Below are 23,901 nucleotides of genomic sequence, written 5' to 3'. Positions count from 1 at the left end.
AAGCCAGGTAGAAAATAGCCTAAGCCAGAAAGCATGAGCTGTAACGGCATTTCATCTGCTTCCTGTGGCCTCAGTTGTGGTTTATGTTTCAGTGTTTTAGGCTGGAGCCAGAATAAGACAATAATTGGATGACAATTATTTTCTAAGAAAATAAGTATAAAATATCATTATGTCATCTCATTTCTCTTATTATTATGTCTGTTATTATTATTGCTCTAGCTCCATTCTCTTTAACATACCTTAACCTCCCTAGGCAGTCCAAACATTTCCCTCACTTGGCTATAGGTATTCTTAAACAGAATTATTTTGGTTCTCCCTTCAATTACCATATTCTGTCTCATCCATTATTATCGTTGTTATTTTGTGTTCTTACTTTTCCTCTACCTGTGGAACATTTGCTTGTTACTAACTTAACCTGCCTGAAGGCTTGGATAGGGTTTTTTCATAAACAGTATGAAAAGTACTAAAGCAAATCACTTAAGGTGGGGATATTTTGACAGGCAAAGTATATTTGGAGCATTGCATGTGAAAGTTTCCCCCTCCAAATTCTTTCTTTTTTTAAATTGAGGTGTATTCCGTAAACAGTAAAATGTACAAATCTTAAGTATACATACAGCTCAATGAGATTTTGCCTGTGTAATCACCACCCAGATCAAGATACAGAAATTTTCAGTCATCCCAGAAAGTTCCCTTGTCCCCCTTCTCAGTCAACACATCCCCAAAATGATAACCGATATTCTGACTTCCATGCCCATATATTAATTTGCATGTTCTTGAACTTTATATAGATGGAACCATATAGTATGTACTCTGGCATCTGGCTTCTTTCATTCGATGTAATGTTTTTTACATTCATCTATGTTGTTTCTATCAGTAGTTCATTCTTTTTTATTGATATATAATATTCCATTGTGTGAATATAATTCATTTGCCCATTTTTCTGTTAATGGGCATTTGGGTTTTCAGTTGAGACTTTTATGAATAAAGATTCTGTGGATATTCTTGTATATGTCTTTCGATGGACAGTTGTGCTCATTTCTTTAGGGCTCTATGTCTAGAAGTAGAATTGCTAGATCATAAGGTAGTCTATGTTTAAATTTATTAGAAACTGCCAAACAATTTTCTAAAATGCTTGGATCATTTACACTCCCACCAATAATATCTGAGAATTCCAGTTATTCCACATTGTCATCTATACTTGTCTATCTTTTTTTCCAGTCTTTTTTTTTTAATGTATTTATTTATTTGGCTGCATTGGGTCTTCGTTGCTGCATGCGGGCTTTTTCTAGTTGCGGGAAGCAGGGGCTAATCTTCATTGCGGTGCACAGGCCTCTCATTGCGGTAGGTTCTCGCTGCATAGCAGTGGTTCTAGGCATGCGGGCTTCAGTAGTTGTGGCACGCAGGCTCAGTAGTTGTGGCTCGCAGGCTCTAGAGTGCAGGCTCAGTGGTTGTGGCATGCAGGCTTAGTTGCTCCGCGGCATGTGGGATCTTCCCAGACTGGGGCTCAAACCCATGTCCCCTGCATTGGCAGGTGGATTCTTAACCACTGAGCCACCAGGGAAGTCCTATACTTGTCTATCTTTTTTTTTTTTGGCAGTACGCGGGCCTCTCACTGTTGTGGCCTCTCCCGTTGCGGAGCACAGGCTCCAGACGCTCAGGCTCAGCGGCCATGGCTTACGGGCCCAGCAGCTCCGCGGCATGTGGGATCTTCCCGGACTGGGGCACGAACCCGTGTCCCCTGCAACGGCAGGCAGACTCTCAACCACTGCGCCACCAGGGAAGCCCTATCTTTTTTAATTTTAGTCATTCTGGGTTGCTATGTGGTGATATCTCACTGAGGTTTAAATTTGTATCTCCCAGTGAATAATGATGCTGAGCACTTGTTATTGACCCTTTGGGTATCATCTTTTGTGATGTGCCTCTACAAATCATCTGCCCATTTAAAAATTGGGCTGTCTTTTTTTTTTTTTTTTTTTCTTCTGGTACGCGGGCCTCTCACTGTTGTGGCCTCTCCCGTTGCGGAGCACAGGCTCCGGACGCGCAGGCTCAGTGGCCATGGCTCACGGGCCCAGCTGCTCCGCGGCACGTGGGATCCTCCCGGACCGGGGCACGAACCCATGTCCCCTGCATCGGCAGGCTGACTCCCAACCACTGCACCACCAGGAAGCCCTGGGCTGTCTTTTTCTATCTGATTTTTGTATCACATTTTCTATATGTGAACCTTTTGTTAGATATTATATGTATTGTGACTATTTCCTCCTAGTCTATAGCTTGAGTTTTTACTTTACTTCAGAATCTTCAGATAAGCCAAAGTTCTTAGGCAAGAGTTTTAAGAGGCACTTCAGATAACAGTTTAGTAACTAATAAACTAGCCATCTGTTAGTAATTGTATTGGGTTACTACTGCTACTGTAACAAAGTACCAAAAAAAGGATAAATTTATTATCTTGCAGTTCTTTAAATTAGAATTCTGATACAAGTCTCATTAGTCCAGGTGTTGGTAAGTCTGTGTTCCTTTCTGTAGGCTCTAGGGGGAGAGTCAATTTCCATGTCCTTTCCAGTTTATGTGGCTGCCCACATAATTCCATCTTTTCCATCTTGACTTGGGCCATTTTCCTCCACCTTCAAACCTAGCAATTTTACATCTCTCTAACCATTCTTCCGTAGTCACATCTTCCAAAGGTTCCTGCTTTTGAGGACTCAGATGATTAAATTGAGCACATTGTAATAATCCAGGATAATCTCCCCATCTCAAGGCCTTTAATTTAATCAAGTTTTCAGAGTCATTTTTGCCATTTTAGGTAACATATTCACAGCTTCCGGAGATAGGACATAGACATCTTTGGGAGCCATTATTCTGTGTACCACACTAGTGTAGTTAGTATGATAGCCCAAGAGTTGCTAAAGTAATGTGGTAGCTCATCTACTACTAATGTTGCAGCATCCATATTGGGTGTGGGGAGAAAGTAATCCAAAATACATTGATAAGGCTAAGTAGGATCTTCTGGCGTGTGTGTGTGTGTGTGTGTGTGTGTGTGTGTGTGTGTAAGTATAATAAGATTATATACTAGACAAGTGATAGATTAGAAAAGAGAGTGAGTGATCATTTCCCTTTAGGGTAGGTGGGGAGCAATTAGAAAAGTTCTTTTTAAATACCCTAAATTGGCTTCTTATGAGCTTAGGGATAAAGTCCAAACTTCTTAGGACAGCTCTCCAAAGCTCACACTTTTAATTACTACATTCTATGACCTCTCTAATATGAGAGTGCATTTTGTTTCCAATGTGAATGCTAGCTTCACCTGGAAAGAACAGTCATGCATTCCTATAATTGTAGCTGGCATTGTTTTGACACCACCAATAATACTAAAATGAACTCTGAGTTCATAGGTTTTAAAATAATCACACATTACACTGTTAATGCCTTTGATACTTTGGGGGTAATATGCCCTTCTCCTTTTTCATTTATTCTAGGTCCCTTCTTGTGCATCATGGTAAATCTTGGTATAATTTAAAAGGAACTCATAGTATTTCTTGGACCTTTAAATTTGTGTTGTGGCTACTTCCAAAACCTAGTGATTCCATTCTCTATGTACATGAATTTTTTTTCGTAGACTGGAAAATAAAACTTGTTGATACCTGTTGTATGCCAGGTGCATGCTAGATAATCTTCACAGCAGCCTTTCATGATAAACATTGTTATTTTTATTTTACAACTGAGGCAGCTGAGTCTCAAAGAGATTTAAGCAACTTGCCAAAGTTGATAAGTAGTAAGTAACAGATGTGGGATGCTAGTTTAGGTCTGATTCCAAAGCCCTTGTACACTCTTTTCCCAGTGTGGTCAGTCAAATGGATCAAAATAAATGTGTATCAGAGCGCATCTGTATTCTGTTGTAACCTTGAAAAAGTTTGGTAGCATGCCAAAATATTTGAATCAAGGGGTTTCAACTTGGTGAAATTCTATTTATATGCTTGAGAGACTCTTAAAATTGTGGTAAAATGCTGTGAATATGAACATCTAGTTAGAAGATTCAAATGGTGCATTTGACCTCTTTATTCCGGTTCCATTACTATTTTGACTGCCTCAGTTTTCACTACGTATAGCCACAACCATGCAGGCAAATTTGTTTGTCCCTGTTACTTGTTTTTTGGAATGCTCTGGATAATTCCTAAAAATGTGAATTTTATTTTCACTTTGATGTCTCAGACTTTTAAAGGGAGACATTGTGATGAAATGTTGGCTGAGTCACCCTTATATTAATTAAATGTTTTACTCCCCATGTGATTGAATCAATTAAATTGCAAAAGAAGAAAAGGAAAATGCTTAGATCCCTTTAAGTATCTCCAGAATTTCTAATTTGTATAATTCAGGGATCAGTGAGTGTTCTTTTGCTTTCACACATTTAGCATTTGTTTCTTTGGCCTAAATAACTCAACTTTCCTATTCTTGAATTTCTTATTTGTGCCAATTTGGATAATATTTTAGAAAATATGTACCTGTTGATAAATTGTAGTGTGTCACTGGTGAAAACTGGCTTACTGTGCTAAATTTTACCAGTGTTCTTCAGGCAGGGATGCCTCTTTTGATTCAACCATTTTCTCTTTGAATGAGATAACCCATTTGAAAATCTATTGATATATTCCTTGGCAGGTTGGTCCTAATCTGGACCCTCTGCCTTACTATCCTCACTTTCCACAACTCTCACACATGTAGCTTACACTTTAGCTATATAAAACTATTTGCTGTTTTTAGTACCATATATATTTTTATATCTCTTCCTTTAACCTCTTTTGTGTGGTAAACTTGGCATGTCTGTCATTCAGGACTCAGTTAAGTGTCATTTCCTCTAGAAAGCCTTCCATTAAACCTTCCTCAGCCTCTTGATAGAATTAGATGACCCACTGAATATGATGCATACCTTTATCACAGCACTTACTACACCATATTGTATTATCTGTTTACTTTTTGATTTTCCCCTAATATTCTTTAGTAGTTAAGGGGGAAAGTAGCAGAATATGAGGTTGGAGAGATTTAGGCAGGGACCAGATCACGTAGGGTCTTAACATAGGCCAGAGTAAAGAGTATGGATGTTATTCTAAAAGCCAGTGAAGGGTTTTAGCAGGAGAGTGACATGATCCTATACGTGTTTTTAAAATATCTCCCTGGCTGCTCGGTGGAGAATGGATTTGTGGACAGTAAGAGTGCAAGCTGGAAAACCAGTCAACAGAGCCTACTGCAATGGTCCAAGTGAGAGATGATAGTGGCTTAGACTAGGATAGCACCAGTGGAGACTGGAGAAAAGTGGATGACTCAGGATGTATTTTGGAGTTCGTGCCTATAGGACTCATTAATGCATTAAAAGTGGGGGTTGAAAAAAAGGAAAGATTTTCAAAGTTTATTTTCAGGTTTCTAGTTTGAGCAGCTGTGTAGAGAGAAAAACTGGCATTCTGTTTTGATTATGTTTGAAATGCCTGTAAGACATTCAATGAAGAATCAAATGGTCATTTAAATATGTGACATTGGAATTCAGAGGTGAGGTGTAGACATCATTGTTATAATTGGTATTTAAAACCATGGGAACTGATGCGATCACCAAGAGGATGAACATAGAGAAGAGGGCCCAAAGATGAACATAAATACCACAAGTTCATCACCCAAGGCAAAACCTGGCATCCAGACATGTTTTAATTGCCATATTTAAAATTTAAAAATGCTTTAAACTGGTTTCTCACATTTGAAAATTGAGAGTTCCCATAAAAATTCGGATCTTTGCCTTTTCTTGAATAATTAGAAGGTGCAACATCACTGAACCTGTATTTCTATGCAGTAACAATCAGCCTAAGCTATGCTCTTTAGTATGGTCTGTCCAGTTGACCACAGGCTCTACACTGTTCCTTATTTTTCTTTTACTTAGCCTGTTTTAGTCAAATGCCTCTCTGGGCATTTGAATTTACAGCCCCTGATGTACACGTTAAGGATAGAAGGAGCCAACAAAGGAACCTATGAGGAAGCAACACCAAGATAGGAAAACCAGGAGAATACGGTGTTACAGAAAACTAGAGAGGATGTGTTTTCACTTATTAAATGCTATTAAGAGACTGAGGAGGATGAAGAGAGAGAAGGGCTGTTTCAGTGGTGGGAATAGAATTGAGGAGGGGATGCGGAAGAGAGGTGAGGAAGTGGAGGCAGTTCTTTTGAAAACTCAGGAAAGTGAAGAGGTGCAGGTGAATGGGACAGGAGATATTAGAGACTGTGTGAACAGTCCATTAGAGAGGTGAAGATGGCTGGTACAGGAGAGAAAGGTGATAAATAACATGAAGATCTTAGAGACCAGGTGATATCCTAGAGCACAAGAGCCCGATTGGCCTTTGCACGGAAGAGGCACGCTGCCATGGGGAAGGAGCACACTGGTCCTGAGGTGGTGGCAACATGGAACACTAACTGATAACAATGAGAACAGAACCAGAGTGTTATTTTAGCTAAATATTTAGACTCAAACTGTGTGTATGTTCTGTGTTTATACGTTCTCCCTCACTGTCTCTGCCTGTGAATCTCTCTAGCTCCAATGTCACCTTTCCAGGCAAGCCTTTCTGTTCTTATTGTCCACATTCCACCCAAGTAACACTTTTTCCTCTTTGGCACTCATTTATTTCTTCTATTATATTTTCTCAGTTCATTCCTCACTTCCCTCTACTACACATACACATACTGTTACTTTAAAGTGAAATGCTGGATCATCGAGAAGGAAGAAAAAAATATATATCAGCCAGTCACCAAATATTTAATAAGTGTTCTCTATATGCCTGGTTCTGTGCTAGGTTCTGGAGATTCTTTAGTGAACTGTAGAGACTTGGACCATGCCTTATGAATCTTAGAATTTAACAGTGATCTTTGGCTTTTGAGTTCAACAAAATCATTGGCAGGCCTTTAAAATACAGGTACCAGGGCACCCACTGAACCAGGAGTTTCTGGGACAAGGGCTTAGCATTTACAAAGATCTCGAGGCAAAATAGTGTTTTTCAAAAACTGTAACTACTGGCCTAGCCAAATATTATTTCTTAGATGCCTTGTATGGTTGACTTATGTGGGGAAGAAGCAGAGGAAGATTTAACTTAGGAGGTGACATTTAAAATGGATCTGGGATGCACACTGAAGTATTAAGGGGTAAAGGGACATGACGTATCCAACGTACTCAAATGGTTCAGAAAAATAATAGTTTATATATCTAAAAATATTAAAATTGGTGAATCTGAATAGAACATATACAGGAGTTCATTATACTATTCTTTTAACATTTCTGAAGTTCGAAATTGTTTGAAAAGAAAAAAACTGAAATAAATGAAGATCAAAAATAAATTGGATCTAGAAGTTACATAAGATTCCAATAAGCAGAGACATAGGTAGAGGCAGGATTGGATAATGAAGGGGATAAGTATTCCAGGCTGAAAGGACAGGGTAGGCTCTGAACAAAATCAGAACAGACTAGAATATGATAGTGTGAGATAAGAGACAGGTAAGCAGTCAGGTGTAACTGAATTACAGGTTCAGTAAAAAGAAATGAGTGGAGCCAGATTATGAAGCTCCATGTGTACCCTGCAAGGGGGTTAGTTTTTTTTTTTTTTTTTTTTTTTTTTTGAGGTACACGGGCCTCTCACTGCTGTGGCCTCTCCCGTTGCGGAGCACAGGCCCCGGACGCGCAGGCTCAGCGGCCATGGCTCACGGGCCCCGCCACTCTGTGGCATATAGGATCCTCCCGGACCGGGGCATGAACCCGTGTCCCCTGCATCAGCAGGGGGACTCTCAACCACTGCGCCACCAGGGAAACCCGGAGTTTAGTTTTCATCATTAAAACTAGCAGTTATCAAGTAGGATGCTCATTCCCTAGGTGGTGAGAAAAATGATCTGTTGGGGTGCAGGAAGAAAACTTTGTAACTTATATTTGTATATATTTATATCATTTTTAAAAATTTCTATTTTATGTATTAAAAAATATATGTAGTATCTTAACACAGCAGTATGTATACAATTTATAAATAAATATACATATATGGAGTTCCTAAAAAACTTTTTTGCTATCAAAGTTAGGAGACTACTCCTGTAGACATTTTCCTGCCTTGTAGCCAGAGTGATATATTTTTAAATGTAAAATCAGTCCTGTTAATCTCTCTATACGTGTATGTGTGTATTTATGTGTTTGTGTATGTAGTTTTTCAACAACTTACTTTGTGTTTAGGACAAAGTCTATATCGTAACATGACTTTAAATGCTCTTCTCAGTCTACTGCCTACAAATCATGCCAGTCTTCTCACTGGAGGCAAGTGTTCATGGTCTAAGCCAAGCTCCTTTACTTCTTTGAATGCACTACCTTGCCTCCCTGTTAGATGATCCTTCTACGTAGGAGGATCTAATTAAAAAAAATTCTTTTCACCTGGTTAACTCAGTTTATTTTCAAGTCCTAGCTTATGTGTTACTTCCCCTGATAGCCCTCTTCTGACTCCCTAGACAAGGTAGTAACCCCTTTGCAAGGTAGTAACCCCTTTGCATAGCTTTGAAATGGCCCCTCTCATATTTTTAGTGGCTTGCTAAAAGTTCTTAAGACAGGAGACTTATCTCTCTTGTTCACTCCTTTATCCCAGTGGAAATGCTTGGAACTTTATTAAGAGCCCAGTAAATATCTGTTGAAAAGGGAAGGAGGTTGTGGAGCAACAGGAACTCTCATTCATTGCTGCGGGGAATGAAGAATGGCACAGCCACTTTGGCAGTTTCTTGTAAAACATACTCTCACCATACAATCCAACAGTCACGTTCCCTGACACTTTCCTGATAGAGATGAAAACTGTTGTCTACACAGAAACCTGCACACGGATAGCAGGTTTATTCATAATGCCGTAACTTGGAAGCAACTAATATGCTCTTCAGCAGGTGAATGGATAAATAAACTGTGGTACCTCCAGACAATGGAATATTATTCAGCACTAGAAAGAAGTGTGCTATAAAGCCATGGAAAGACATAGAGGAACCATAAATGTATATTATTAAGTGAAAGAAGCCAGTCTGAAAAGGCTACATACTGTATGATTCCAACTGTATGACATTCTGGAAAAGATAAAACTATAAAGATCAGTGGTTACTAGGGGTTAGGGCAGAGGGAGAGTTGAAATGACAGGGCACATAGGATTTTCAGGGCAATGAAACTATTCTGTGTGATATTATAATGGTGGATACATGTCATTATAAATTTGTCTATACTCAAGAGTGAACTGTAATATGAAATATGGACTTTGATAATGATGTATCAACATGGGTTCATCAATTGTAATAAGAAATGTACCACTGTGGTGGGGCATGTTGATAGTGGGGGAGACTGTGTGTGTGCGAGTGGAGGGTATATGGAAAATCTTTGTACCTTCTGCTCAGTTTTGCCATGAATCTAAAACTGCTCTAAAAAATAAAGTCCATTAAACACACACACACACACACACACACACAGTGAGACAAATCTGAAATGTGGAACATTTAATAAGAAAAAAAGAAGGGAATGGGGTAATCACTAGGGCAATGCCAATCAAAACCACAATACCACTTCAATCCATTAGGATGGCTATAATCAGAAAGACAGCCAACAACTAGTATAGGGAGGATGTGGAGAAATTCATATATTGCTAATGGGAGTATAAAATAGTGCAGCCACTTTGAAAAACACTTTCACGGTTCTTCAGAATGCTAAACATAGAGTTTCCATATGACCCAGAAATTCCATCCTCAATATATACCCAAGAGAAATGAAAACATACGTCTGCACAAAAACTTATACATGAATTCTCACAGCATCATTATTAATAATAGCCAAAATGTAGAAAAAGCCTAAATGTCTCTTAGTTAGCTCAAACTGCCATAACAAAATACCATAGACTTGAACAATAGACTTCATTTCTCACAGTTCTGGAAGTCCAAGGTTAAGGTGCTGACTCATTCCATTCCTGGTGAGAGCCCTCTTCTTGGCTTGCAGAGGGCCACCTTCTCCCTGTGTCCTCATGTGGCCTATCCTTATTTCATGTAGGTGGGGAGAGAGAGTGAAATCCTGTCTCTTCTTCATATAAGGACCCTAATCCCATCATGGGGGCCCTACTCTCTTGACCTCATCTAAACCTGTTTATTTCTCAAAGGCACCATGCCCAGCTACTGTCATATTGGGGGTTAGGGCTTCAACATGTGAATTTGGAGGGGACACAAATGTGCAGTCCTTAGCAATGTCCATCAACTGGTGAATAGGTAAATAAAATGTAGCATGTTCATACAATGACATGTTATTCATCGATAAAAGGAGGGTATTATTGATACATGCTGTAATATGAATGAACCTTGAAAATATGCTAAATGAAAGAAACTAGACAGAAAAGACTGCATATTGTATGATTCCACTTATATGAAAAGTCCAGGACAGACAAATCTTTAGGGACAGAAAATAGATTAATGGTTGTCTAGGGCTGAGGAGGGAGGAGGTTTGAAGAGAAATAGGAGTGACTGCTAATAGTCCTGGGGTTTCTCTTTGGGATGATGAAAATGTTCAAATAATGATAACGGTTACACAACTGTGAAAATATTAAAAACAATTGAATTGTGTACTTTAACTCTGTAGTATGTGAATTACATCAGTAAAGCTAATAAATTTTAGCAAAAATTGGTAGTTTTCTTTAAAGTGGCAAAATATAAAATACTGCATGGAGAAAGGTGATGTTCTTCTATTACCTTTCTTTGCATTCTAAATGGAGTGTTGAAAGGAAATAAACTGTAGAGATTTTTTAAAAATCAGACTTTTAATGCAATATAATAAACAGTAACAAGAGGACATTTGGAAAGGTTTGGATAAAAACAGTTGTTGAGTGAGACATGTCTCACTGGCTCACATGTGAGCCAGTCTACCTTTCAGGATGAATAGTCATCCACCTCATTTTAATTTTTTTACTTTATAGTATATTATGTGACTTTAAGTAACTCACAGGGTTTGTTTTTTTTCCCTCCTTCCATTAATTTATTCTACTTTGCACCTTCTAATTTCTCCTTTGGAAAAAAGACAGCAACCATCCACTTTCTCATTTCTTTAGTAAGATGAGTGCAATAACTCTTTACTTCTCTCATCTCATTTTGAGCAGTAAATAATGTGATAATGTCTATAATGATTTTTTTTAAAAGCAATAGTAACGAAGAGTTTGAAATTTTTCTCAAGTGGCTTCATACAACTGATTTGGTAACATCCACATGTACCATGTTTGTTGGGCTGACTCTTACATCCTTGAGGCTAACTCCTCTGACGTCAGTTTTGCTTTCTCTGACTTCTTTCATAAGTCCCTTCTTCTGTGCTCCTATGGTACTCCATGCATATCTTTTTTTAAAATCATATCTCCACATACTGGCATCTTCTGTTTATCTGCCTGTCTCCTCCATTAGCTTATAACCTTCATTAAGGCCAATGACTGGATCTTATCTTTGTACCTCAGCATCTATAGTTGAATTTGGCAAATAGGAGGTATTCAGTAAAGGCTTGTTCAACTAAACTTAATCATAGTAGAAACTGTGTTATCAGATGTGATAGGGAGTGATATTTAGTCCGTTAATTTTTAAAGAGTCAGAGCTATAATTATATTGAAAAAAATGTATACCCACCTTCAAGTTTTAGTTAACATATAGTTGTATAATCTTTGACAATGATTTGATGTAGGGCATGGCCTTTGAATATGGGACCCTAATTATAGTTCTACTTAGTCTTTCTTGCATTGAAAAACAAACAAAAAATTTTTAACCCTAAAATGAAAACAGTTTATTTAAAATGGAGGCACTTGGAAAGAACTTTGAGACATGAATATAGAATCTTTAGATTTTTACCTTTTTTCCCAATCTATAACAGATATCTTACCCACAGGTAATTCAACAGCAGTTTTTATTAGCAACTCAATTCTATTGAGTCTGTTTTAAACACTTTAAACAGTTTTTGTAGAAACAGTAGCTCTCTTTTTGCAGTCATACTTCTGATAACTAAACACAGTGGCATTAACAAGTTTAGGAACAAACAAAAGTGACTGGCTCTTATTAAGCATCCACCTCAGCTATTTGGATTAGAACTAGCTAATCCACGGGAAGTACTGAAGAGTAGCTAACCAGCTATGATCATTAAAGCTTACCCTGAGCATCTGTAATACATTTTATGCAAAAATGGAGAATATTTATTAATCTAATAAATGACTTAGTGGAGGGAATTTACGAGAACTTGTACTTGTTATTTTCTGTACCAAAATTTCATCAATTATAGATAGAGCTTAAGCAGGGTCTGCTATATCCTGCCACGAGATTTCATAAATTTGTTCTAAAACTCAGTGCTTTGAAATGTCTTACTGCCTTCTCAGGTCACTCTGGCCACCCCCAAAGAATTTCATGCTAATTGTTTTTTTTTATTTGTTTGTTTTAATTTCAGTGGTAGGAATGGGATCCTGGTGCTTCCACATGACTCTGAAATATGAAATGCAGGTCAGTAATGACAAAATTGACTTAAATGCTTATTTCTCTTAATCCAGAGACACTTCAAATCTGAGGAAAGAGCACATTACTAGAGGATGATACTGAGGCAAGAAGAAAAAAAGATGGAATTTGTAATCGCTGGAGTTTTTTACTTCAGGCCAAAGGATCCAGGTTGAGTAAGTGAAGAGGCAAGCAAATAAGTTGTCCATAGAGAAAACAAACTAGAGCAGAATGGGCTTTTGACCACCTCTTTGCAGGCATGTATGATTTTAGAGTAGGATTAGAACGTAGAGTCTCATGGAGACATCTTAAGAAGATAAAATCAGTTCACCAAAGTAATGTATTCTTATTCTTGGCTGCCTACATTTCCTTATGTCTGTCTTGTGGCATCCACTTGAATGGTCTGGTCCCTCTAATAGCAAGGTTTTAGAGCTATGCAAGGATTTTTATTAACTGTCTTTGCTCTAAGGGGGCCATATAGCTAGTCCTCAATCTTTTAACCTCTTTATTCCCCATCACTAGCCCAGAAACTTCTAGAATAGCACTGTCCATAGAAATATAATGTGAACTACGTATATAATTAAAAATCTCCAGTAGCCACATCTTAAAAAGCCACATTAAGAAGAAATAGGTGGAGTGTTGAGACTTCCGGGTAAGATGGCGGAAGAGTAAGACGCGGAGATCACCTTCCTCCCCACGGATACACCAGAAATACAGCTACACGTGGAACAACTCCTACAGAACACCTACTGAACGCTGGCAGAAGACCCCAGACCTCCCAAAAGGCAAGAAACTCCCCACATACCTGGGTAGGGCAAAGCAGAGAGATTCCCGCACAGAGGATCGGTGCCGAGCAGCACTCACCAGCCCGAGAGGCTTGTCTGCTCGCCCGCCGGGGCGGGCGACGCTGGAAGCCGAGGCTCGGGCTTCGGTCAGAGCGCAGGGAGAGGACTGGGGCTGGCGGCGAGAACTCAGCCTGAAGGGGGCTAATGTGCCACAGCTAGCTGGGAGGGAGTCTGGGAAAACTCTGGAGCTGCCGAAGAGGCAAGAGACTTTTTCTTCCCTCTTGGTTTCCTGGTGCGCGAGGAGAGGGGATTAAGAGCGCTGCTTAAAGGGACTCCACAGGTGGGCGCGAGTCGCGACTGAAAGCGCGGAGCCCAGTGACGGGCGTGGGACGCTGGGGCTGCTGCTGCCACCGCCAAGAAGCCTGTGTGCGAGCGCAGGTCACTGTCCACACCGCCCTTCCGGGAGCCTGTGCAGCCCACCACTGCCGGGGTCCCGGGATCCAGGGGCGGCTTCCCTGGCAGAACGCACGGCGCGCCTCGGGCTGGTGCAACGTCACGCCAACCTCTGCCACTGCAGGCTCGCCCCGCACTCCGTGCCCCTCCCTCCCTCCCGGCCTGAGTGAGCCAGAGTCCCCGAAGCGGCTGCTCCTTTAACCCTGTCCTGTCTGAGCGAAGAACAGACGCCCTCCGGCGACCTACACGCAGAGGCGGGGCCAAATCCAAAGCTGAGACCCAGGAGCTGTGAGAACAAAGAAGAGAAAGGGAAACCTCTCCCAGCAGCCTCAGAAGCAGCGGATTAAAGCTCCACAATTAACTTGATGTACCCTGCATCTGTGGAATACATGAATAGACAACACATCATCCCAAATTGAGGAGCCAGGAGTCAGTGCTGTGCCTCTGAGGTGGGAGAGCCAACTTCAGGACACTGGTCCACAAGAGACCTCCCAGCTCCACATAATATCAAACGGCAAAAATCTTCCAGAGATCTCCATCTCAACACCAGCACCCAGCTTCACTCAACGACCAGCAAGCTACAGTGCCGGACACCCTACGCCAAACAACTGGCAAGACAGGAACACAACGCCACCCATTAGCAGAGAGGTGGCCTAAAATCATAAAAAGTCTGCAGACACCCCAAAACACACCACCAGACGTGGACCTGCCCACCAGAAAGACAAGATCCAGCCTCATCCACCAGAACACAGGCACTAGTCCCCTCCACCAGGAAGCCTACACAGCCCACTAAACCAACCTTAGCCACTGGGGACAGACACCAAAAACAACGGGAACTACGAACCTGCAGCCTGCAAAAAGGAGACCCCAAACACAGTAAGATAAGCAAAATGAGAAGACAGAAAAACACACAGCAGGAGAAGGAGCAAGATAAAAACCCACCAGACCTAACAAATGAAGAGGTAATAGGCAGTCTACCTGAAAAAGAATTCAGAATAATGATGGTAAAGATGATCCAAGATTCTATTTCCAAGATCCAAAATCTTGGAAACAGAATAGAGAAAATGCAAGAAACAGTTAACAAGGACCTAGAAGAACTAAAGATGAATCAAGCATCGATTAAAAACACAATGAATGAAATAAAAAATACTCTAGATGGGATCAATAGCAGAATAACTGAGGCAGAAAAACGGATAAGTGAGGTGGAAGATAAAATAGTGGAAATAACTGCTGCAGAGCAAAATAAAGAAAAAAGAATGAAAAGAACAGAGGACAGTCTCAGAGACCTCTGGGACAACATTAAACGCACCAACATTCGAATTACAGGGGTTCCAGAAGAAGAAGAGAAAAAGAAAGGGACTGAGAAAATATTTGAAGAGATTATAGTAGAAAACTTCTCTAATATGGGAAAGGAAATAGTTAATCAAGACGAGGAAGCACAGAGAGTCCCATACAGAATAAATCCAAGGAGAAATACGCCAAGACACATATTAATCAAACTGTCAAAAATTAAACACAAAGAAATCATATTAAAAGCAGCAAGGTAAAAACAACAAATAACACACAAGGGAATCCCCATCAGGATAACAGCTGACCTCTCAGCAGAAACTCTACAAGCCAGAAGGGAGTGGCAGGACATAATTAAAGTGATGAAGGAGAAAAACCTGCAATCAAGATTACTCTACCCAGCAAGGATCTCATTCAGATTTGATGGAGAAATTAAAACGTTTACAGACAAGCAAAAGCTGAGAGAGTTCAGCACCACCAAACCAGCTTTACACCAAATGCTAAAGGAACTTCTCTAGGCAAGAAACACAACAGAAGGAAAAGACCTACAATAACGAACCTAAAACAATTAAGAAAATGGGAATAGGAACATACATATCGATAATTACCTTAAATGTCAATGGACTAAATGCTCCCACCAAAAGACACAGATTGGCTGAATGGATCCAAAAACAAGACCCATATATATGCTGTCTACAAGAGACCCACTTCAGACCTAGAGACACATACAGACTGAAAGTAAGGGGATGGAAAAAGATATTCCATGCAAATGGAAACCAAAAGAAAGCAGGAGTAGCAATTCTCATATGAGACAAAATAGACTTTAAAATAAAGACTACTAGAAGAGACAAAGAAGGACACTACATAAAGATCAAGGGATCGATCCAAGAAGAAGATACAACAATTGTAAATATTTATGCACCCAACATAGGAGCACCTCAATACATAAGGCAAGTACTAACAACCATAAAAGGAGAAATCGACAGTAACACAATCATAGTAGGGGACTTTAACACCCCACTTTCACCAATGGACAGATCATCCAAAATGAAAATAAATAAGGAAACACAAGCTTTAAATGGTACATTAAACAAGATGGACTTAATTGATATTTATAGGACATTCCATCCAAAAACAACAGAATACACATTTTTCTCAAGTGCTCATGGAACATTCTCCAGGATAGATCATATCTTGGGTCACAAATCAAGCCTTGGTAAATTTAAGAAAATTAAAATTGTATCAAGTATCTTTTCCGACCACAATGCTATGAGACTAGATATCAATTACAGGAAAAGAGCTGTAAAAAATACAAACACATGGAGGCTAAACAACACACTACTTAATAACGAAGTGATCACTGAAGAAATCAAAGAGGAAATTAAAAAATACCTAGAAACAAATGACAATACAGACACGACAACCCAAAACCTATGGGATGCAGCAAAAGCAGTTCTAAGACGGAAGTTTATAGCAATACAATCCCACCTTAAGAAACAGGAAACATCTCGAATAAACAACCTAACCTTGCACCTAAAGCAATCAGAGAAAGAAGAACAAAAACATCCCAAAGTTAGCAGAAGGAAAGAAATCATAAAAATCAGATCAGAAATAAATGAAAAAGAAATGAAGGAAACGATAGCAAAGATCAATAAAACTAAAAGCTGGTTCTTTGAGAATATAAACAAAATTGATAAACCATTAGCCAGACTCATCAAGAAAAAAAGGGAGAAGACTCAAATCAATAGAATTAGAAATGAAAAAGGAGAAGTAACAACTGACACTGCAGAAATACAAAAGATCATGAGAGATTACTACAAGCAACTCTATGCCAATAAAATGGACAACCTGGAAGAAATGGACAAATTCTTAGAAATGCACAACCTGCCAAGACTGAATCAGGAAGAAATAGAAAATATGAACAGACCAATCACAAGCACTGAATTTGAAACTGTGATAAAAAATCTTCCAACAAACAAAAGCCCAGGACCAGATGGCTTCACAGGGGAATTCTATCAAGCATTTAGAGAAGAGCTAACACCTATCCTTCTCAAACTCTTCCAAAATATAGCAGAGGGAGGAACACTCCCAAACTCATTCTACGAGGCCACCATCACCCTGATACCAAAACCAGACAAGGATGTCACAAAGAAAGAAAACTACAGGCCAATATCACTGATGAACATAGATGCAAAAATCCTCAACAAAATACTAGCAAACAGAATCCAACAGCACATTAAAAGGATCATACACCATGATCAAGTGAGGTTTATTCCAGGAATGCAAGGATTCTTCAATATATGCAAATCAATCAACGTGATACACCATATTAACAAATTGAAGGAGAAAAACCATATGATCATCTCAATAGATGCAGAGAAAGCTTTCGACAAAATTCAACACCCATTTATGATAAAAACCCTGCAGAAAGTAGGCATAGAGGGAACTTTCCTCAACATAATAAAAGCCATATATGACAAACCCACAGCCAGCATCGTCCTCAATGGTGAAAAACTGAAACCATTTCCACTAAGATCAGGAACAAGACAAGGTTGCCCACTCTCACCACTCTTATTCAACATAGTTTTGGAAGTTTTAGCCACAGCAATCAGAGAAGAAAAGGAAATAAAAGGAATCCAAATTGGAAAAGAAGAAGTAAAGCTGTCACTGTTTGCAGATGACATGATACTATACATAGAGAATCCTAAAGATGCTACCAGAAAACTACTAGAGCTAATCAATGAATTTGGTAAAGTTACAGGATACAAAATTAATGCACAGAAATCTCTGGCATTCCTATATACTAATGATGAAAAATCTGAAAGTGAAATCAAGGAAACACTCCCATTTACCATTGCAACAAAAAGAATAAAATATCTAGGAATAAACCTACCTAAGGAGACAAAAGACCTGTATGCAGAAAATTATAAGACACTGATGAAAGAAATTAAAGGTGATACAAATAGATGGAGAGATGTACCATGTTCTTGGATTGGAAGAATCAACATACTGGCACAAAAACAGAAAGATAGATCAATGGAACAGGATAGAAAGCCCAGAGATAAACCCACGGACATATGGTCACCTTATCTTTGATAAAGGAGGCAGGAATGTACAGTGGAGAAAGGACAGTCTATTCAATAAGTGGTGCTGGGAAAACTGGATAGGGACATGTAAAAGTATGAGATTAGATCACTCCCTAACACCATACACAAAAATAAGCTCAAAATGGATTAAAGACCTAAATGTAAGGCCAGACACTATCAAACTCTTAGAGGAAAACATAGGCAGAACACTCTATGACATAAATCACAGCAAGATCCTTTTTGACCCACCTCCTAGAGAAATGGAAATAAAGCCAAAAATAAACACATGGGACCTAATGAAACTGAAAAGCTTTTGCACAGCAAAGGAACCCATAAACAAGACCAAAAGACAACCCTCAGAATGGGGGAAAATATTTGCAAATGAAGCAACTGACAAAGGATTAATCTCCAAAATTTATAAGCAGCTCATGCAGCTCAATAACAAAAAAACAAACAACCCAATCCAAAAATGGGCAGAAGACCTAAATAGACATTTCTCCAAAGAAGATATACAGACTGCCAACAAACACATGAAAGGATGCTCTACATCTTTACTCATTAGAGAAATGCAAATCAAAACTACAATGAGATATCATCTCACACCAGTGAGAATGGCCATCATCAAAAAATCTAGAAACAATAAATGCTGGAGAGGGTGTGGAAAAAAGGGAACACTCTTGCACTGCTGGTGGGAATGTGAATTGGTACAGCCACTATGGAGAACAGTATGGAGGTTCCTTAGAAAACTGCAAATAGAACTACCATATGACCCAGCAATCCCACTACTGGGCATATACCCTGAGAAAACCATAATTCAAAAAGAGACATGTACCAAAATGTTCATAGCAGCCCTATTTACAATAGCCTGGAGATGGAAACAACCTAAGTGTCCATCGTCGGATGAATGGGTAAAGAAGATGTGGCACATATATACAATGGAATATTACTCAGCCATAAAAAGAAACGGAATTGAGCTATTTGTAATGAGGTCGATGGACCTAGAGCGTGTCATACAGAGTGAAGTAAGTCAGAAGGAGAAAGACAAATACTGTATGCTAACACATATATATGGAATTTAAGAAAAAAAATGTCATGAAGAACATAGGGGTAAGACAGGAATAAAGACACAGACCTACTAGAGAATGGACTTGAGGATATGGGGAGGGGGAAGGGTAAGCTGTGACAAAGTGAAAGAGCGGCATGGACATATATACACTACCAAACGTAAGGTAGATAGCTAGTGGGAAGCAGCCGCATAGCACAGGGAGATCAGCTCGCCGCCTGGAGGGGTGGGATAGGGAGGGTGGGAGGGAGACGCAAAAGGGAGGGGATATGGGAACATATGTATATGTATAACTGATTAAATTTGTTATAAAGCAAAAAAAATAAATAAAGATGACAAAAAAAAAAGACACAGACCTACTAGAGAATGGACTTGAGGATATGGGGAGGGGGAAGGTTAAGCTGTGAGAAAGCGAGAGAGTGGCATGGACATATATACAGTACCAAACGTAAGGTAGATAGCTAGTGGGAAGCAGCCGCATAGCACAGGGAGATCAGCTCGGTGCTTTGTGACCGCTTGGAGGGGTGGGATAGGGAGGTTGGGAGGGAGGGAGACGCAAGAGGGAAGAGATATGGGAACATAGGTATATGCATAACTGATTCACTTTGTTATAAAGCAGAAACTAACACACCATTGTAAAGCAATTATACTCCAATAAAGATGTAAAAAAAAAAAAGAAAAAGAAGAAATAGGTGAAATTAATTTTAATAATATATTTTATTTAACACAGTATATCCAAAGTGTTACTTTAACATGTAATCAGTATAAAAATTTATTAATGAAATGTTTCACAGCCTGAAACTGGGTGTATGTTTCACACTTGCAGTGTATCTCAATTAAGATTAGGTTTATTTCAGGTGCTCAATAGCCACATAACGCTAGTGCCTACTGTGTTGGATAGTGCTATTCTGGAAGGATCTGTTTATACAGTAGTCTATGAATTATTAATTACAGCTGTATTAAAATGTAAGAATTCTTAGAATTGATTTTAATATTCAACACATTTATAATAAGGTGTCAGGTTTCTTGTGCATGCCATGGAGAATGTGCTTGACGTGGAGAATGGCTTGACATGGAGAATACAGAAATGAATGACACTGGTCTGACTTAATCTGTAGGTTGGAATGGTTTTAATAGTTTCTTTTAAACAGACAAGCAATATACATATCCTTTGACCCAGTAATTGCACTCATAGGAATACTTCCTAAGAAAGTAATCAGAGACAGAGAAAAGATTTTCACAAGGATGTTTATCACAGCATTACACGTGATAAAGACTTTTTTTTTTTTTTTTTTTTTTGCGCGGTACGCGGGCCTCTCACTGTTGTGGCCTCTCCCATTGCGGGGCACAGGCTCCGGACGCGCAGGCTCAGTGGCCATGGCTCACGGGCCCAGCCGCTCTGCGGCATGTGGGATCTTCCTGGACCGGGGCACGATCCCGCGTACCCTGCATCGGCAGGCAGACTCTCAACCACTGCGTCACCAGGAAAGCCCGATAAAGACTTTTAAATGATCTAAGTGTTTTAACAATAGGAAGATTGTTGGGAATTCCCTGGCGGTCCATTGGTTAAGACTCGCACTTTCAGTGCCGAGGCCCAGCTTCAATCCCTGGTCAGGGAACTAAGATCCCACAAGCTGTGCTGCATGGCCAAAAAAAAAAAAAAAAAACTAGGGAGATTGTTAAATATACTATGATATATCTAAATTAAAATAATACTTTGAAGACTGTTTACATGGGAAAATGTTATAGAGACATAAAACTTTATGTAATATGATATCAATTTTATAAATGATAGTGAAAAGACTGGGAGGAAGTACATTTTGCCTCACTTCTTTCCCCTTTTTACAAAGTTTGCAACCTATGGCCCCAAATTAATTATAACTCTTACCCACCCATACAGATATCCTTAAAACCCTTGCCCCTTGCTTTCTGAGTAATATTCAGCCCACATCCAGCTCAATTATCTGCCTATTCTGTGCCTGAACTGAGTAGCGAAGTATTGCTCATAGAAATTACATCCCTTTGTTAAATGATCTCACTTTTAAATTATTGAACAGAAATCTCAAATAAGCACTCAATGCCACAAGGCAGTGCCATTACATTTCCTGGATAATTTCACTTTCCAGAACCATTATTTCACACCTGTTCCTTGCTTTAGATTTCTTTTCACATCTCTTTTGCCTCATACCCCATTCTCCTTGCTGATATCTTCTTTGATATTTCATGAGAATATAGACAGAATCAGTCAAGAACTCCCTCATCTTTCTGTCACCACCTTCTTCCTCCTATTATTTTGGAAGAAATGTATCAAATCCTGTCAAAGCCAGTGTCCCCTTCCCGGGGCTCTAAACTTATCCCTTCCCTCCTACTCAAAGACTTCACTCCTACAGTTACATACCCCACTGCAGTCTCTTGCTCTACCAGTCTTTAGGAAGTCACTACATTCAGTCACTGCCACCTGCATCAAACATGCTCAAACAGTTCCTATCTTTAAAAAATTATTCCACCATTGACCTTGTGTCCAGCCCTAACTCTTGAGTCATTGTTCAGTTCCTTATCACATCAGAACGATTTGATTATCTCCTCTCTCTCTCCACTCACCTCCCTCTCTTTCCCTTCCATCCCAATTAGGCATCTCTTCCCTTCACTTCACAGAAACTGCTGTTGTCAAGGTCAACGGTGACCTTCATCTTTCCAGATCCAATAGACACATTTTTATATTCTTCTTATTTGACCTCTCAGTAGCATTCCACACGTTGTTTGCTTTTTTCTTCATGAAACATTTGTCTTGGCTTCCCAGTTTTCCTTGTTTATGGAAAAGGAAATTCCCCTAGCTTTCTTCCTTACCTCACTGGCTACTCTTTTGTCCTGGGCTACCTTCTCTGTATTCTCTCCAAGGTGATCTTATATAATCTCATGGCTTTGAATGTGATCTATATACTGATGATTCAGAACATCTATCTTCAGTTCTGACCTAACCTTTTAGCTCTAGATTTGTATATCCAATTGTATGTTTGACATATCATAGGAATCTCAACCTTTAATATGGGCAATATGTAATTCTTTATTTCTTTTCCCATACCTGTTCCTTCCTGGTGTTCCCCTGTGATGCCATCACCCACCCATTTGCTGAAGCCAAAAACCTAGACTCATCCCTGATTTCTTTCTTTGCCTCATCCCTCACATTAAATCTATTCTTCTGGTTTTTCTTTTAAAATATACCTGGATCTGCCTACTCTCCCTGTTTTTACTACTCCTACCTTAGTGTAAGGCATCACCATCCCATTTCCTGACTACTGCAGTAGTCAGCCGTTGCCTCTGCAATCAGCCAAGGTGATCTTTGAAACTTTAAATCAGGTCATGTCATTCTCCTGCTTAAAACTCTCCAAGGGGGACTTCCCTGGTGGTGCAGTGGATAAGAATCCACCTGCCAATGCAGGGGACACAGATTCGAGCCCTCCCTGGTCCAGGAAAATCCCACATGCCACAGAGCAACTAAGCCGGTGTGCCACAGACCCTGTACTCTAGATCCTGTGAGCCACAACTACTGAGCCTGCGTGCTGAAGCTACTGAAGTCCGCACGCCTAGAGCCCGTGCTCCACAACAAGTGAAGCCACCGTAAGGAGAAGCCCACGCACCACAACAGAGAGTAGCCCCCACTTGCCATAACTAGAGAAAGCCCTCCCGCAGCAATGAAGACCCAATGCAGCCAAAAATAAATAAAATTAAAAAAGAAAAAAACCACTCTCCAAGGCATCCATTTGCATTAAAGTGAAATCCAAATTCTTTACCATGGCCTACATGATCCAATCCAGCTCTAGTTCTGCAGCTTCAGTTTTTACAATTCCTTTGCATTGTTCACTACATTCTAGCCACACTGGCCTTATTGTTCTTCAGACAAGACCTCATGGCCTTTGTAATTGCTATTTCCTCTGCCTGCAATACTTTTATCGCAATTTTTTGCATGTCTGGTCCCTTCTGACTCTTCAACACAAATGACATCTATTCAGACATGCTTTCTCTGACCCTTTTATGTAAAGCAATCCCTTCCGTGAATTGCTTTTACTTTGTTTTTCATAGCACTTATTGCTATTCGAAATTATCTTACTTGCACTTTCCCCTACTAGAATGTAAACTTGAGAGCAGGTATCTCACCTCTCTTAAATACTGCTCTATCTTAGCATATAAAATAGTGCTGACATATGCACAATAAAAACATACATGGAAGGGAGGAAGGAAGGACATTTAATTAATCACACAAGTGAATGACTAAAGAGTTCTATTGAAATAGTAAATTGTAGTTACCCCTGGTTTGTGGGGTTACAGGCAATTATATTTCTTTCTCTCTGCATTTCTGTATTTAGCAAGTTTTCTACAATAAATATGAAGTACTTTTATGATAAGGAAAATACATGTTTATGTTTGTTTTAAAGAAAGGAGACTTTAAAAGACTCCAAAGTTTCTTTGGAGGAATAGTAATAATACTAATAAGCCAATCAGAATACCCTTCATCCTAAAGCAGACTGCCTCCTATTATTGGAGATATTTAACTCAGTTTTTTTGTTTGTTTGTTTTTGTTTTGCGGTACACGGGCCTCTCACTGTTGTGGTCTCCCCCGCCGCGGAGCACAGGCTCCAGATGCGCAGGCTCAGCGGCCATGGCTCATGGGCCCAGCCGCTCCGCGGCATGTGGGATCCTCCCAGACCGGGGCACGAAC

General features: G+C 39.7%; 1 protein-coding gene across 1 annotated transcript in view; it reads left to right on the top strand.

The window, feature by feature from the left end:
* ACER3 (alkaline ceramidase 3) overlaps nucleotides 1-23,901 on the top strand; it is a 198,914-nt gene that overhangs the window by 87,786 nt on the left and 87,227 nt on the right. Inside the window, exon 3 of the mRNA XM_060104360.1 lies at nucleotides 12,467-12,519. Coding sequence (XP_059960343.1) covers nucleotides 12,467-12,519 — 53 coding nt within the window. The remainder of the gene's footprint in view (nucleotides 1-12,466; nucleotides 12,520-23,901) is intronic.

This window comes from Mesoplodon densirostris, chromosome 7 (assembly GCF_025265405.1).
Source record: "Mesoplodon densirostris isolate mMesDen1 chromosome 7, mMesDen1 primary haplotype, whole genome shotgun sequence".
Lineage (NCBI taxonomy): Eukaryota > Metazoa > Chordata > Mammalia > Artiodactyla > Ziphiidae > Mesoplodon > Mesoplodon densirostris.
The sequence above is the reverse complement of the archived record's forward strand: the minus strand, read 5'-3'. Positions and strand labels throughout refer to the sequence as shown.